Source organism: Tachyglossus aculeatus, chromosome 2 (genome assembly GCF_015852505.1).
Source record: "Tachyglossus aculeatus isolate mTacAcu1 chromosome 2, mTacAcu1.pri, whole genome shotgun sequence".
Classification (NCBI taxonomy): Eukaryota; Metazoa; Chordata; class Mammalia; order Monotremata; family Tachyglossidae; genus Tachyglossus; species Tachyglossus aculeatus.
In genome coordinates this window covers 142,853,022-142,865,564 of record NC_052067.1, presented here as the reverse complement: position 1 = coordinate 142,865,564, position 12,543 = coordinate 142,853,022, and the positions used below count along the sequence as shown (strand labels likewise).

The 12,543-nt window shown below is 44.1% G+C and overlaps 1 protein-coding gene across 1 annotated transcript in view; it reads left to right on the top strand.

The window, feature by feature from the left end:
* Positions 1–12,543, top strand: part of TMTC1 (transmembrane O-mannosyltransferase targeting cadherins 1) — a 412,328-nt gene that overhangs the window by 354,552 nt on the left and 45,233 nt on the right. The window contains exon 14 of the mRNA XM_038765197.1: positions 4,215–4,317. Within this exon, the coding sequence (XP_038621125.1) occupies positions 4,215–4,317 (103 nt within the window). The remainder of the gene's footprint in view (positions 1–4,214; positions 4,318–12,543) is intronic.

Here is a 12,543-nt window from a genome sequence, read left to right as displayed (position 1 = left end):
TAAATGCTTGGGAAAGTACAACACGCGTTGGTAGATACGTTTCCTGACCACAGGATACATGGACGTATTCATTCATTCCTTCAATCATATTTATTGACTGCTTACTGTGTGCACAGCACTGTACTAAGCGCTCGGAAAGTACAATTCAGCAACAAAGAAGAACAATCCCTGCATATACTTCTTCGGATCTGTGACCTCTGGACATGTGATATCCCCACTCTCAACCCCACAGCTCTTATGTACACATCTAGAAATGTCTAATAATAATAATAATGATAGTATTTGTTAAGCTCTTACTGTGTGTGAAACACTGTTCTAAGTGCTGGGGTAGATACAAGGCAATCAGGTTGTCCCACGTGGGGCCTCACAGACTCACAGACCATTTTACAGATGAGCGAACTGAGGAACAGAGAAGTGAAGTGACTTGCCCAAAGTCACACAGCAGACGAGTAGTGGAGCCAGGATTAGAACCCACGATCTCAGACTCCCAAGCCCGCGCTCTTGCCACTAAGCTATGCTGCTTCTCTACAATCTTTCTAACCTACTCACTGGGCCTCCATCTTGCCTGTCCCGCTGTCAACCCCTGGCCCACGACCTGCCTTTGTCCTAGAACTCCCTCAGTCCTCAAATGATGATGATGATGATGATGGCATTTATTAAGCGCTTACTCTGCGCCAAGCACTGTTGTAAGCGCTGGGGGGGATACAAAGTCATCAGGTTGTCCCATGTGGGGCTCACAGCGTGGCTCAGTGGAAAGAGCCTGGGCTTTGGAGTCAGAGGTCATGGGTTCAAATCCCGGCTCCACCACTCATCAGCTGTGTGATTTTGGGCAAGTCACTTCAGTTCTCTGTGCCTCAGTTACCTCATCTGTAAAATGGGGATTAAGACCATGAGCCCAAATCAATCAATCGTATTTATTGAGCGCTTACTGTGTGCAGAGCACTGTACTAAGCGCTTGGGAAGTACAAGTTGGCAACATATAGAGACGGTCCCTACCCAAAAGTGGGCTCACAGTCTAGAAGGGGGAGACAGACAACAAAACAAAACATATTAACAAAGTAAAATAAATGGAATAGCTATGTACAAGTAAAATAAATAAATAAATAGAGTAATAAATCCATACAAACATATATACATATATACAGGTGCTGTGGGGAAGGGAACAACCTGATCACCTTGTAAATTCCCCAGCATTTAGAACAGTGCTTTGCACATAGTAAGCGCTTAATGAATGCCATTATTTTTCCAGCGCTTAGAACAGTGCTTTGCACATAGTAAGTGCTTAATAAATGCCATTATTATTATTATTATTAATCCCCATTTTACAGATGAGATAACTGAGGCCCAGGGAAGTTAAGCGACTTGCCCACAGTCACACAGCTGACAAGCGGTGGAGCCGGGATTAGAACCCATGACCTCTGACTCCCAGGCCCGGGCTCTTTCCACTGAGCTACGCCGCTTCTCAATAAATAACACTAATAATGATGGTATTTGTTAAGCGCTTACTATGTGCGAAGCACAGTTCTAAACGCTGGGGTAGATACAAGGTGAGGGCTCCCAGTTTTAATCCCCATTTTCCAGATGAGGTGACTGAGGCACAAAGAAGTTAAGCGGCTTGCCCGAAGTCTCACAGCAGACAAGTGGCGGAGGCGGGATTAGAACCCACGACCTCTGACTCCCAAGCTCGGGCTCTTTCCACTCAGCCACGCTGCTGCAAATCCAACAGACAATGACTCTCCCCGCCTTCAAAGCCTTATTGAAGGCCCATCTCCTCCAAGAGGCCTTCCCAGACTAAGCCCTACTTTTCTTCATCTCCTATTTTCTGCGTCACTCTGTCTTGCTCCCTTGGTCTTCTCCCCTCTCCCCGCCCCACAGCACTGATGTATATATCGCTAATTTTATTTATTTGTATTGATGTCTATTCATTTGTATTGATGCCTGTCTCCCCCAGCCCCAGACTGTGAGCTCACTGTGGGCAGGGATTGTCTTTATTGCTGAATTGTACTTCCCCAGGCACTTAGTACAGGGCTCTGCACACAGTAAGTGCTCAATAAAAACGATTTTGATTGAATGAATGAATACAATACAATAATCAACAGTGACATTCTCTGCCCACAACTAGTTCATTTCAGAAGGGCTTTGAAGGTGGGGTGAATTGTAGTCTGGGTGGATTTGAAAAAGGAAACTTTATTGATAATAATAATTGTGGTATATAATAATAATATTGGCATTTATTAAGCACTTACTACATGCAAAACACTGTTCTAAGCGCTGGGGAGTTTACAAGGTGATCAGGTTGTCCCACGGGGGGCTCACAGTCTTAATCCCCATTTTACAGATGAGGTTACTGAGGCTCAGAGAAGTGAAGTGCCTTGCCCAAAGTCCCACAGCTGACAAGTGGCAGAGCCGGGATTTGAACTAATGACCTCTGTTAAGTGCCTACTATGTGCCAGGCAGTGTACTAAGCACTGGGGTAGATACAAGCTGAGCAGGTTGGTCACGGTCCCTGTCCCACATGGGACTCACGGTTTTAATCCCCATTTTACAGATGAGGTAACTGAGGCCCAGTGAAGTGAAGTGACCTGCCAAGGTCACACAGCAGAAAAGTGGAAGAGCCAAGAAGAAGGTCCTCAGACCGTCCGATTCCCACCCCTGGGCTCTATCCATTAGGCCATGCTGGGTAGGGAAGGTGCCTGCTAACCCTGTTACATTGTACTCTCCCAAGTGTTTAGTACAGTGCTCTTCTCTGCACACAGTAAATGCTCAATAAATACAATTGATTGATTGATCAGTTGATGGGGGAAGGGAAACACAGGGAATGAGCATTTAGTCAGTGGAAAGAGCACGGACTTTGGAGTCAGAGGTATGGGTTCAAATCCCGGCTCTGCCAATTGTCAGCTGTGTGACTTTGGGCAAGTCACTTAACTTCTCTGTGCCTCAGTTACCTCATCTGGAAAATGGGGATTAAGACTGTGAGCCCCCTGTGGGACAACCTGATATCTTGTAAACTCCCCAGCGCTGCACATAGTAAGTGCTTAATAAATTCCACTATTATTATTATTATATACCACAATTATTATTATTAATCATCATCAATCGTATTTATTGAGCGCTTACTGTGTGCAGAGTACTGTACTAAGCGCTTGGGAAGTACAAGTTGGCAACATATAGAGACAGTCCCTACCCAATAGTGGGCTCACAGTCTAAAAGGGGGAGACAGAGAACAAAACCAAACATACTAACCAAATAAAATAAATAGAGTAGATATGTACAAGTAAAATAAATAAATAAATAAATAGAGTAACAAATATGTACAAACATATATGCATATATACAGGTGATGTGGGGAAGGGAAGGAGGTAAGAATAAATAATTAATTATTAATAATAATAATTAATAAAGAGCTTCCTTTTTCAAATCCACCCAGATTACAATTCACCCCACCTTCAACGCCCTTCTGAAATGAGCTAGTTGTGGGCAGAGAATGTCACTATTTATTGTTGTATTGTATTCATTCATTCATTCAATCAAGATCGTTTTTATTGAGCACTTCCTGTGTGCAGAGCGCTGTACTAAGTGCTTAGGAAAGCACAATGCAGCAATAAAGGAAGACAACCCTTGCCATCATCATTATTATTATTATAAATGACAAGCACTCTAGTCCAGAAGGGTTGAGGGGGAAGCAAAGGACCACATTAGGAGGACCAGAAATCACTTCCTTTTCGTACCATATGGCGCTTGGGACTTTGAAAACGAAGTATCATGCGCTTTCGAAGCCAAACACATCTGCTCCCTTATTTACTGTGCAGTCAGCCGCGGGCTTCTGCTTCGTTGGAAAATTCAAAAAGGAATGAGCTTGGCTGGTGGATCGGACCCCAGTAAAGCCCTCTGATGAAAGGGAATGTCAATCGGATGTCGGTTGGCGTGACTTGTCCGTCGCAGGCCCATCCGCCTTTGGAGGTTTTGAATTCCAACCGTCCTAAACCCTGCTGACTAGAGGATCACTGTTCTTGTGAAACATTAAAGTAATTCTTTAAAGAAATGCATGGGGAGGGAATGACTTCAAAGAATAAAACAGCATCATTCTCAACCAATTAAGTGTGATTTGTAGGGGTTTGTGCCTCAGCTGAAACAGGATTTGACATATCGCTGTCCCTGGGTTTTTCTCTCTTTCCCTTCCTTTTGTTATCTTCCCCTCTTGCTCTGTTTTCCAGGAGCGGTTTAAAGAAGCCGAGGATGTGTATCAGGCTGGGATAGAGAATTGTCCGGAGAGCTCGGATTTACACAACAATTATGGTGTCTTTTTAGTGGATGTGGGTAAGTGAAAACCCCTTAGGAACCCTGTCTTTATTCCAGCGCTTAGTAAAGTCCTTAACAAATACCCTACAATGATTACTGAGTGCAACATCCTAGACTCAGCACTTGGAAAAGTACGATGATCAATCAGTGGTAAATATTGAGCGCTTACTGTGTGCAGAGCACTGTACTAAGCCCATGAACTAGTACAATACCACAGAGTTGGTAGACACGTTTCCTGACCCAAGGAGCTTGCAGGATACAGAGGGAAACGTTACAATATATTACCGCTTTGTAATAATCAAAATATTAATACTAATTATGGTATCTGTTACTATGTTCCAAGCTCCGTACTAAACAATGGGGTGAATACAAGCAAATCGGGATGGACAAAATCCCTGCTGAATGTGGGGCTCACCGTCTCAGTCCCCATTTTACAGGTGAGGGAACTGAGGCCCGGAGAAGTGAAGTGACTCGCCCAAGGTCACACAGCAGAAAAGATGCGGAGCCGGGATCAGATCCCGTGATCCTCCAACTCCCAGGCCCCTGCTCAATGTACTACTGCAGCAGCATGGCTCAGTGGAAAGAGCCCGGGCTTTGGAGTCCGAGGTCATGGGTTCAAATCCTGACACCGCCAATTGTCAGCTGTGTGACTTTGGGCAAGTCACTTCACTTCTCTGGGCCTCAGTTACCTCATCTGTCATATGGGGATGAAGACTGTGAGCCCCCCATCAGACAACCTGATCACCTTGTAACCTCCCCAGCACTTAGAACAGTGCTTTGCACATAGTAAGCACTTAATAAATACCATCATTATCATTATTATTACTACTCCACACTGCTTTCCATGTTCTTAAGTGCATAAAGGCTATAAAACCAAAGTGCATGGGTGAATTCATTCATTCATTCATTCAATCATATTTATTGAGTGCTTACTGTGTGCAGAGCACTGTACTAAGCGCTTGGGAAGTACAAGTTGGCAACATATAGAGACGGTCCCTACCCAACAGCGGGCTCACAGTCTAGAAGGGGGAGACAGAGAACAAAACAAAACATATTAACAAAATAAAATAAGTAGAATAAATATGTACAAGTAAAATAAATAAATAGAGTAATAAATATGTACAAACATATATACATATATGAATCAAAAGGGAGAGTAGGGAAGGCTTCTTGAAGGAAGTGTGATTTTAGGAAGCCTTTGAAAGTGGACAGAGCCAAGGTCTGTCATCTATGAAGTGGGAGGGAGTTCCAGGCCAGAGGCAGGACGTGGGTAAGGGTTCGACAATGAGATAATCCAGAATATCCTCAAAAAACGCATTTCATGCCCTCAAAAAACTCAGCCCACATTTCCCTACTTTGCTGGGAGTGTGTGTTCCTGATACCTCTTGTAATAATAATGATGGCATTTGTTAAGTGCTTACTATGTGCAAAGCACTGTTCTAAGCATGGGGGGGGGGTTACAGGGTCATCAGGTTGTCCCATGTGGGGGTCACAGTCTTAATCCCCATTTTGCAGATGAGGTAACTGAGAACTGAGGCTCAGAGAAGTGAAGTGACTTGCCCAAGGTCACAAAGCAGACATGCATCTAGCTTTATTTCTATTTATTCTTATGACTTGACATCTGTCCACATGTTTTGCTTTGTTGTCTGTCTCCCCCTTCTCGACTGTGAGCCCGTTGTTGGGTAGGGACCGTCTCTATATGTTGCCAACTTGTAATAATAATAATAATAATGGCATTTATTAAGCGCTTACTATGTGCAAAGCACTGTTCTAAGCACTGGGGAGTTTACAAGATGATCATGTTGTCCCATGGGGGGCTCACAGTCTTAATCCCCATTTTACAGATGAGGGAACTGAGACCCAGAGAAGTGAAGTGATTTGCCCAAAGTCACACAGCTGACAATTGGCAGAGCCAGGATTTAAACCCATGAACTCTGACTCCAAAGCCCGGGCTCTTTCCAGTGAGCCACGCTGCTTCCCAAGCGTTTAGTACAGTGCTCTGCACACAGTAAGCGATCAATAAGTATGATTGAATAAATGAATGAATGAACATGGGGTGGAGCCGGGATTCGAACCCATGACCTCTGACTCCAAAGCCCGGGCTCTTTCCACTGAGCCACGCTGCTTCTCTTGTGCATATTTTACTTGTACATATTTTACTGAGACCCAGAGAAGTTAAGTGACTTGCCCAAGGTCACACAGCCGGCAAGTGGGATTAGAATCAAGTTCGTCCGATTTCCAGGCCCGTGCTCTTCCATTAGGTCACGTCACTTCACTCGTGTATATGTGTACATATTTATTATTCTATCAATTTTATTAATGATGTGCACAGACCTATAATTCCATTTATTTATATTGATGCTATTGATGCCTGTTTACTTGTTTTGAAGTCTGACTCCCCCCACGTTCTAGACTGTGAGCCCATTGTTGGGTAGGGGCCGTCTCTATCCGTTGCTGAATTGTACCTTCTAAGCGCTTAGTACAGTGCTTTGCACACTGTAAGCGCTCAATACGATTGAATGAATGAATGAATGCATCCCTTCTCTAAATTGATGAAGAGTTGTTGATAAAATTGTTAAAAGTCGATAATGAGTGGCTCAGTGGAAGGAGCACGGGCTTTGGAGTCAGTGGTCATGGGTTCAAATCCCGCCTCCGCCAATTGTCAGCCGTGTGACTTTGGGCAAGTCACTTAACTTTTCTGTTCATTCATTCATTCATTCATTCAATCATATTTATTGAGCGCTTACTGTGTGCAGAGCGCTGTACTAAGCGCTTGGGAAGTACAAGTTGGCAGCATATAGAGACGGTCCCTACCCAACAGCGGGCTCACAGTCTAGAAGGGGGAGACCGGCAACAAAACATATTAACAAAATAAAATAAATAGAATAAATAGAATTAAGCGCTTACTATGTGCAAAGCACCGTTCTAAGTGCCTCAGTTACCTCATCTGTAAAATGGGGATTGACTGTGGGCCCCCCGTGGGACAACCTGATGACCTTGTAACCTCCCCAGTGCTTAGAACAGTGCTTTGCACATAGTAATCACTTAATAAATGCTATTATTATTAGTATTATTATTATAATGAGTAACGGAGTGCCAGAATCTGGGTAAAACTCAAGTCACCGACATTTCAAACATAGAACCGCGACCTCCCGGTCAGAAATCAGTCAGCCAGTCGTATTTATTGAATGCTTCCCGGGTTACTAAGTGCTTATTAAACACTTGGGAGAGTACAGTATGACAATATAACAGACGTATTCCTTGCCCACAACGAGTTTTCAGTCTAGAGGGAGATTGAATCTTAAGTCCTGGCCAACGTATGATGAGATAATGTACCCAATAAACTCTTATTTAAAATATCAGATGATTACAAGGGAGGATTCCCATTATCAGAGGAATACAGGTCCAGTTTAGGGACTAAGTACATTAGTAATTACATTAGTAATTACATTAGTAATTACATGTCATGTAATTCCATCGTCATCATTTTCGATGTAGGATATTTACAGATATAATGGGGGAAGCAGTACGGCTTGGTGGATAGAGCATTGTTCTGGAAGTCAGGGGGTCTGGGTTCTAATCCTGGGTCCACCACTTTTGTGCTGTGTGACCTTGGGCAAATCACTCAACTCCTAAGCGACTTAGTTTCCCCATCTGTAAAATGGGGATTAAATATCTGTTCTCCCCCCTACTTAGGCTGTGAGCCCAATGAGGAACAAGGACTGTGCCCATTTTGATGATTTGTGTCTACCCTAGTGCTTAGTACAGTGCCCTAGCAAAAATTAAGGGCTTAACAAATAATAGTATACATTATTTAGTATCCAAATAATAGTATCCATTCATCATTCCTTCGCATGTACTGAGAGCTTGTAGTGTACAAAGTACTATACTAAGTGCTTGGGAGAGTGTAGTATAATAATGATGATGGTATTTGTTAAGCGCTTACTATGTGCAAAGCACTGCTGTAAATGCTGGGGAGGTTATAAGGTGATCAGGTTGTCCTGGGAGGGGCTCACAGTTTGAATCCCCATTTTACAGATGAGGGAACTGAGGCACAGAGAAGTTAAGTGACTTGCCCAAAGTCACACAGCTGACAGTTGGCGGAGCCAGGATTTGAATAATAATACTGATGGCATTTATTAAGCGCTTACTATGTGCAAAGCACTGTTCTAAGCGCTGGGGAGGTTACAAGGTGATCAGGTTGTCCCAAGGGGTGCTCACAGTCTTCATCCCCGTTTTACAGATGAGGTAACTGAGTCACAGAGAAGTGAAGTGACTTGCCCAAAGTCACACAGCTGACAAGTGGCGGAGCCGGGATTTGAACCCATGACCTCGGACTCCAAAGCCCAGGCTCTTTCTACTGAGCCACGCTGCTTCTCTATAACAATAAGCAGACCCATTCCCCATCCACATTGAGCTTACAGTCTAGAGGGGGAGATATTAATAGAAATAAATAACTTAGAGATATGTACATCATCATCATCAATTGTATTTATTGAGCGCTTACTGTGTGCAGATCACTGTACTAAGCGCTTGGGAAGTACAAGTTGGCAACATATAGAGACAGTCCCTACCCAACAGTGGGCTCACAGTCTAAAATCTTATGTACATAAGTAGAGCAGCATGGCTTAGCGGAAGAAGCCCGGTCCTAGGAGTCAGAGGGCGTGGGTTCTAATCCCGGCTCCACCGCTTGTCAGCTGTGTGACTTTGGGTAAGTCACTTCACTTTTCTGTGCCTCATCTGTAAAATGGGGATGAAGATTATGAGCCCCACGTGGGACAACCTGATTATCTTGTATCTCCCCCAGCGCTTAGAATAGTGCTTGGTACATAGTAAGTGCTTCAAAAATGCCATCACTATTATTATTATGAGGAAATAAGTACTGTAACACTACTTAATAATAATAATAATAATGGCATTTATTAAGCACTTACTGTGTGCAAAGCACTGTTAAAAGCACTGGGGGGGTTACAAGGTGATCAGGTTGTCCCACGGGGGGCTCACAGCCTTCATCCCCATTTTACAGATGAGGTAACTGAGGCCCAGAGAAGTGAAGTGACTTGCCCAGAGTCACACAGCTGACAAGTGGCAGAAGCGGGATTTGAACCCATGACTCCAAAGCCCTTGTTCGTTCCACTGAGCCACAATGCTTCTCTTCTACTACTACTACTAGTGCTATTACTGGTAAAATAATTAAAATGAGTGTTTCGGTTTTCCAATATAGTCATAATTTTTATTCTTTCTGGAATACCTAGTTATAGAATTAATTTAGCCCCTGGCCTCCTAATATGGGAAACGTGGTTGTGCAGTGCCACCTGCTGGTTGCTTGGATTTTATGTGATTAAATTTCTCCCTCTTCCAACTCTCTCTTTCTCACTCTTTCTCTCTCTTTCTCTCTCTTTCTCTCTCTCTCTCTCTCACACACACACTCACTCACTCACACTCACACACACAAGCACTCACTCACACTCACACTCACACACATACAAACCACACCCCACCCCCTTTCCCTCCCAAGTTATAAAGTTGACTTTCTTCTTCTTCTTCTTCCTCTTCTTCCTTTCTTCTTCTTCTTCTTCTTCTTCTTCTTCTTCTTCTTCTTCTTCTTCTTCTTCTTCTTCTTCTTCTTCTTCTTCTTCTTCTTCTTCTCCTTCTCCTCCTCCTCCTCCTCCTCCTCCTCCTCTTCCTCCTCCTCCTCCTCCTCTTCTTCTCTTCTTCTTCTTCTTCTTCTTCTTCTTCTTCTTTTCGTCTTCTTCTTATTATTATTATTATTACACTATCATTATTATTCCCTTCTTATTCTTATATGAGAATCAGCGTGGCTCAATGGAAAGAGCACGGGCTTGGGAGTCAGAGGTCATGGGTTCAAATCCCAGCTCCACCAATTGTCAGCTGTGTGACTTTGGGCAACTCACTTAACTTATTTATTTATTTATTTATTTATTTACCTTACTTGTACATATCTATTCTATTTATTTTATTTTGTTAGTATGTTTGGTTGTGTTCTCTGCTCCCCGTTCTAGACTGTGAGCCCGCTGTTGTGTAGGGACTTTCTCTATGTGTTGCCGACTTGTACTTCCCAAGCGCTTAGTACGGCGCTCTGCACACAGCGCTCAATAAATACGATTGATTGATTGATTAATTCTCTGTGCCTCAGTTACCTCATCTGGAAAATGGGGATGACGACTGTGAGCCCCACGTGGGACAATCTGATCACCAAGTATCCTCCCGTTGTTGGGTAGGGAGAACTCAAAGTGTGTGAGCTCTCCCCTTCTGTGCCTTCCATCATCAGCAGGGTGTCTCGCTACAAGTGGAGCAATCCGGACCTCTCTGAGGCATTGCTGGAAGGTCGAACAGGGCTAATGAATTTAATTAATTAATTAATGATGGCATTTATTAAGCGCTTACTATGTGCAAAGCACTGTTCTAAGCACTGGGGAGGTTACAAGGTGATCAGGTTGTCCCACGGGGGGTTCACAGTCTTAATCCCCATTTTCCAGATGAGGTAACTGAGGCCCAGAGAAGTGAAGTGACTTGCCCAAAGTCACACAGCTGACAAGTGGCGGAGCCAGGATTTGAACCCGCGACCTCTGACTCCAAAGCCCGGGCTCTTTCCACTGAGCCACGCTGATTCCTGGGGTGGCTCGTTTTGGGTGGGGATGTATCTCTTGTATTGGTCTATTAGACTCTCCCAAGCACCGAGGGCAGTGCTCTGCCCACAGGAAGCAATACAATTGACCGACGGACTGGCTGAATCCCCATTTTACAGATGAGGTCACTGAGGCCCAGAGAAGTGACTGGCCCAAGGTCACACAGCAGATCCGTGGCGGTGCCAATTTGTACTTCCCAAGTGCTTAGTACAGTGCTCTGCACATAGTAAGCACTCAATAAATACGATTGATGATGATGATGATGATGATTAGAACCCAGAACCTCCAAATCTCAGGCCCGGGTTCTTCCTCCTTAAGCACTTAGTACAGTGCTCTGCACACAGTAAGCGCTCAATAAATACGATTGATTGATTCCTCCTAGGCCACGCCGATTGATCGACGCCGGACTTGGTGTCCACGTGGAGATTGGTCACTTATTTTAGCAAGTCACTGAGACCCTTCAAAAGTGGAGAGGTGTCCATGGCTCAGTGGAAAGAGCCCGGGCTTTGGAGTCAGAGGTCATGGGTTCAAATCCCGGCTCCTCCAATTGTCAGCTGTGTGACGTTGGGCAAGTCACTTCACTTCTCTGTGCCTCAGTTACCTCATCTGTAAAATGGGGATTAAGACTGTGAGCCCCACGTGGGACAACCTGATCACCTTGTAAACTCCTCAGCGCTTAGAATGGTGCTTTGCACATAGTAAGCACTTAATAAATGCCATTATTATTATTATTATTATTATTTGTCTGTGGGAAGAGCGCCATCTCGGCCGGGCCAGTGACTGAAGGGAGAAAGCCAATGACATGGGATCTCTCCTCCCCGCAGATCATCATCATCAATCGTATTTATTGAGCGCTTACTGTGTGCAGAGCACTGTACTAAGCGCTTGGGAAGTACAAGTTGGCAACATATAGAGACAGTCCCTACCCAACAGTGGGCTCACAGTCTAAAACTGACCTGGAGGTTCTTCAGTAAGTCTCTGCTGTGTGACCTTGGGCCGGTCACTTCATTCATTCATTCATTCATTCAATCGTATTTATTGAGCGCTTACTGTGTGCAGAGCACTGTACTAAGCACTTGGGAAGTACAAATCGGCAACATATAGAGACGGTCCCTACCCAACAACGGGCTCACAATCTAGAAGCGGGGAGACAGACAACAAAACAAAACATGGAGACAGGTGGCAAAATCGTCAGAACAAATAGAATTAAAGCTAGATGCACATCATTAACAAAATAAATAGAATAGTAAATAGGTACAAGTCAACTAAATAGAATGATAAATCTGTACAAATATATACAAGTGCTGTGGGGAGGGGAAGGAGGAGAGGAAAAAGGGGGCTCATGTGGGAAGGCCTCCTGGAGGAGGTGAGCTCTCAGTAGGGCTTTGAAGGGACTATTCTGTTTATTTTATTTTGTTAGTATGTTTGGTTTTGTTCTCTGTCTCCCCCTTTTAGACTGTGAGCCCACTGTTGGGTAGGGACTGTCTCTAGATGTTGCCAATTTGTACTTCCCAAGCGCTTAGTACAGTGCTCTGCCATAGTAAGCGCTCAATAAATACGATTGATGATGATGAGGAGGAGGAAGAGAGCTAGC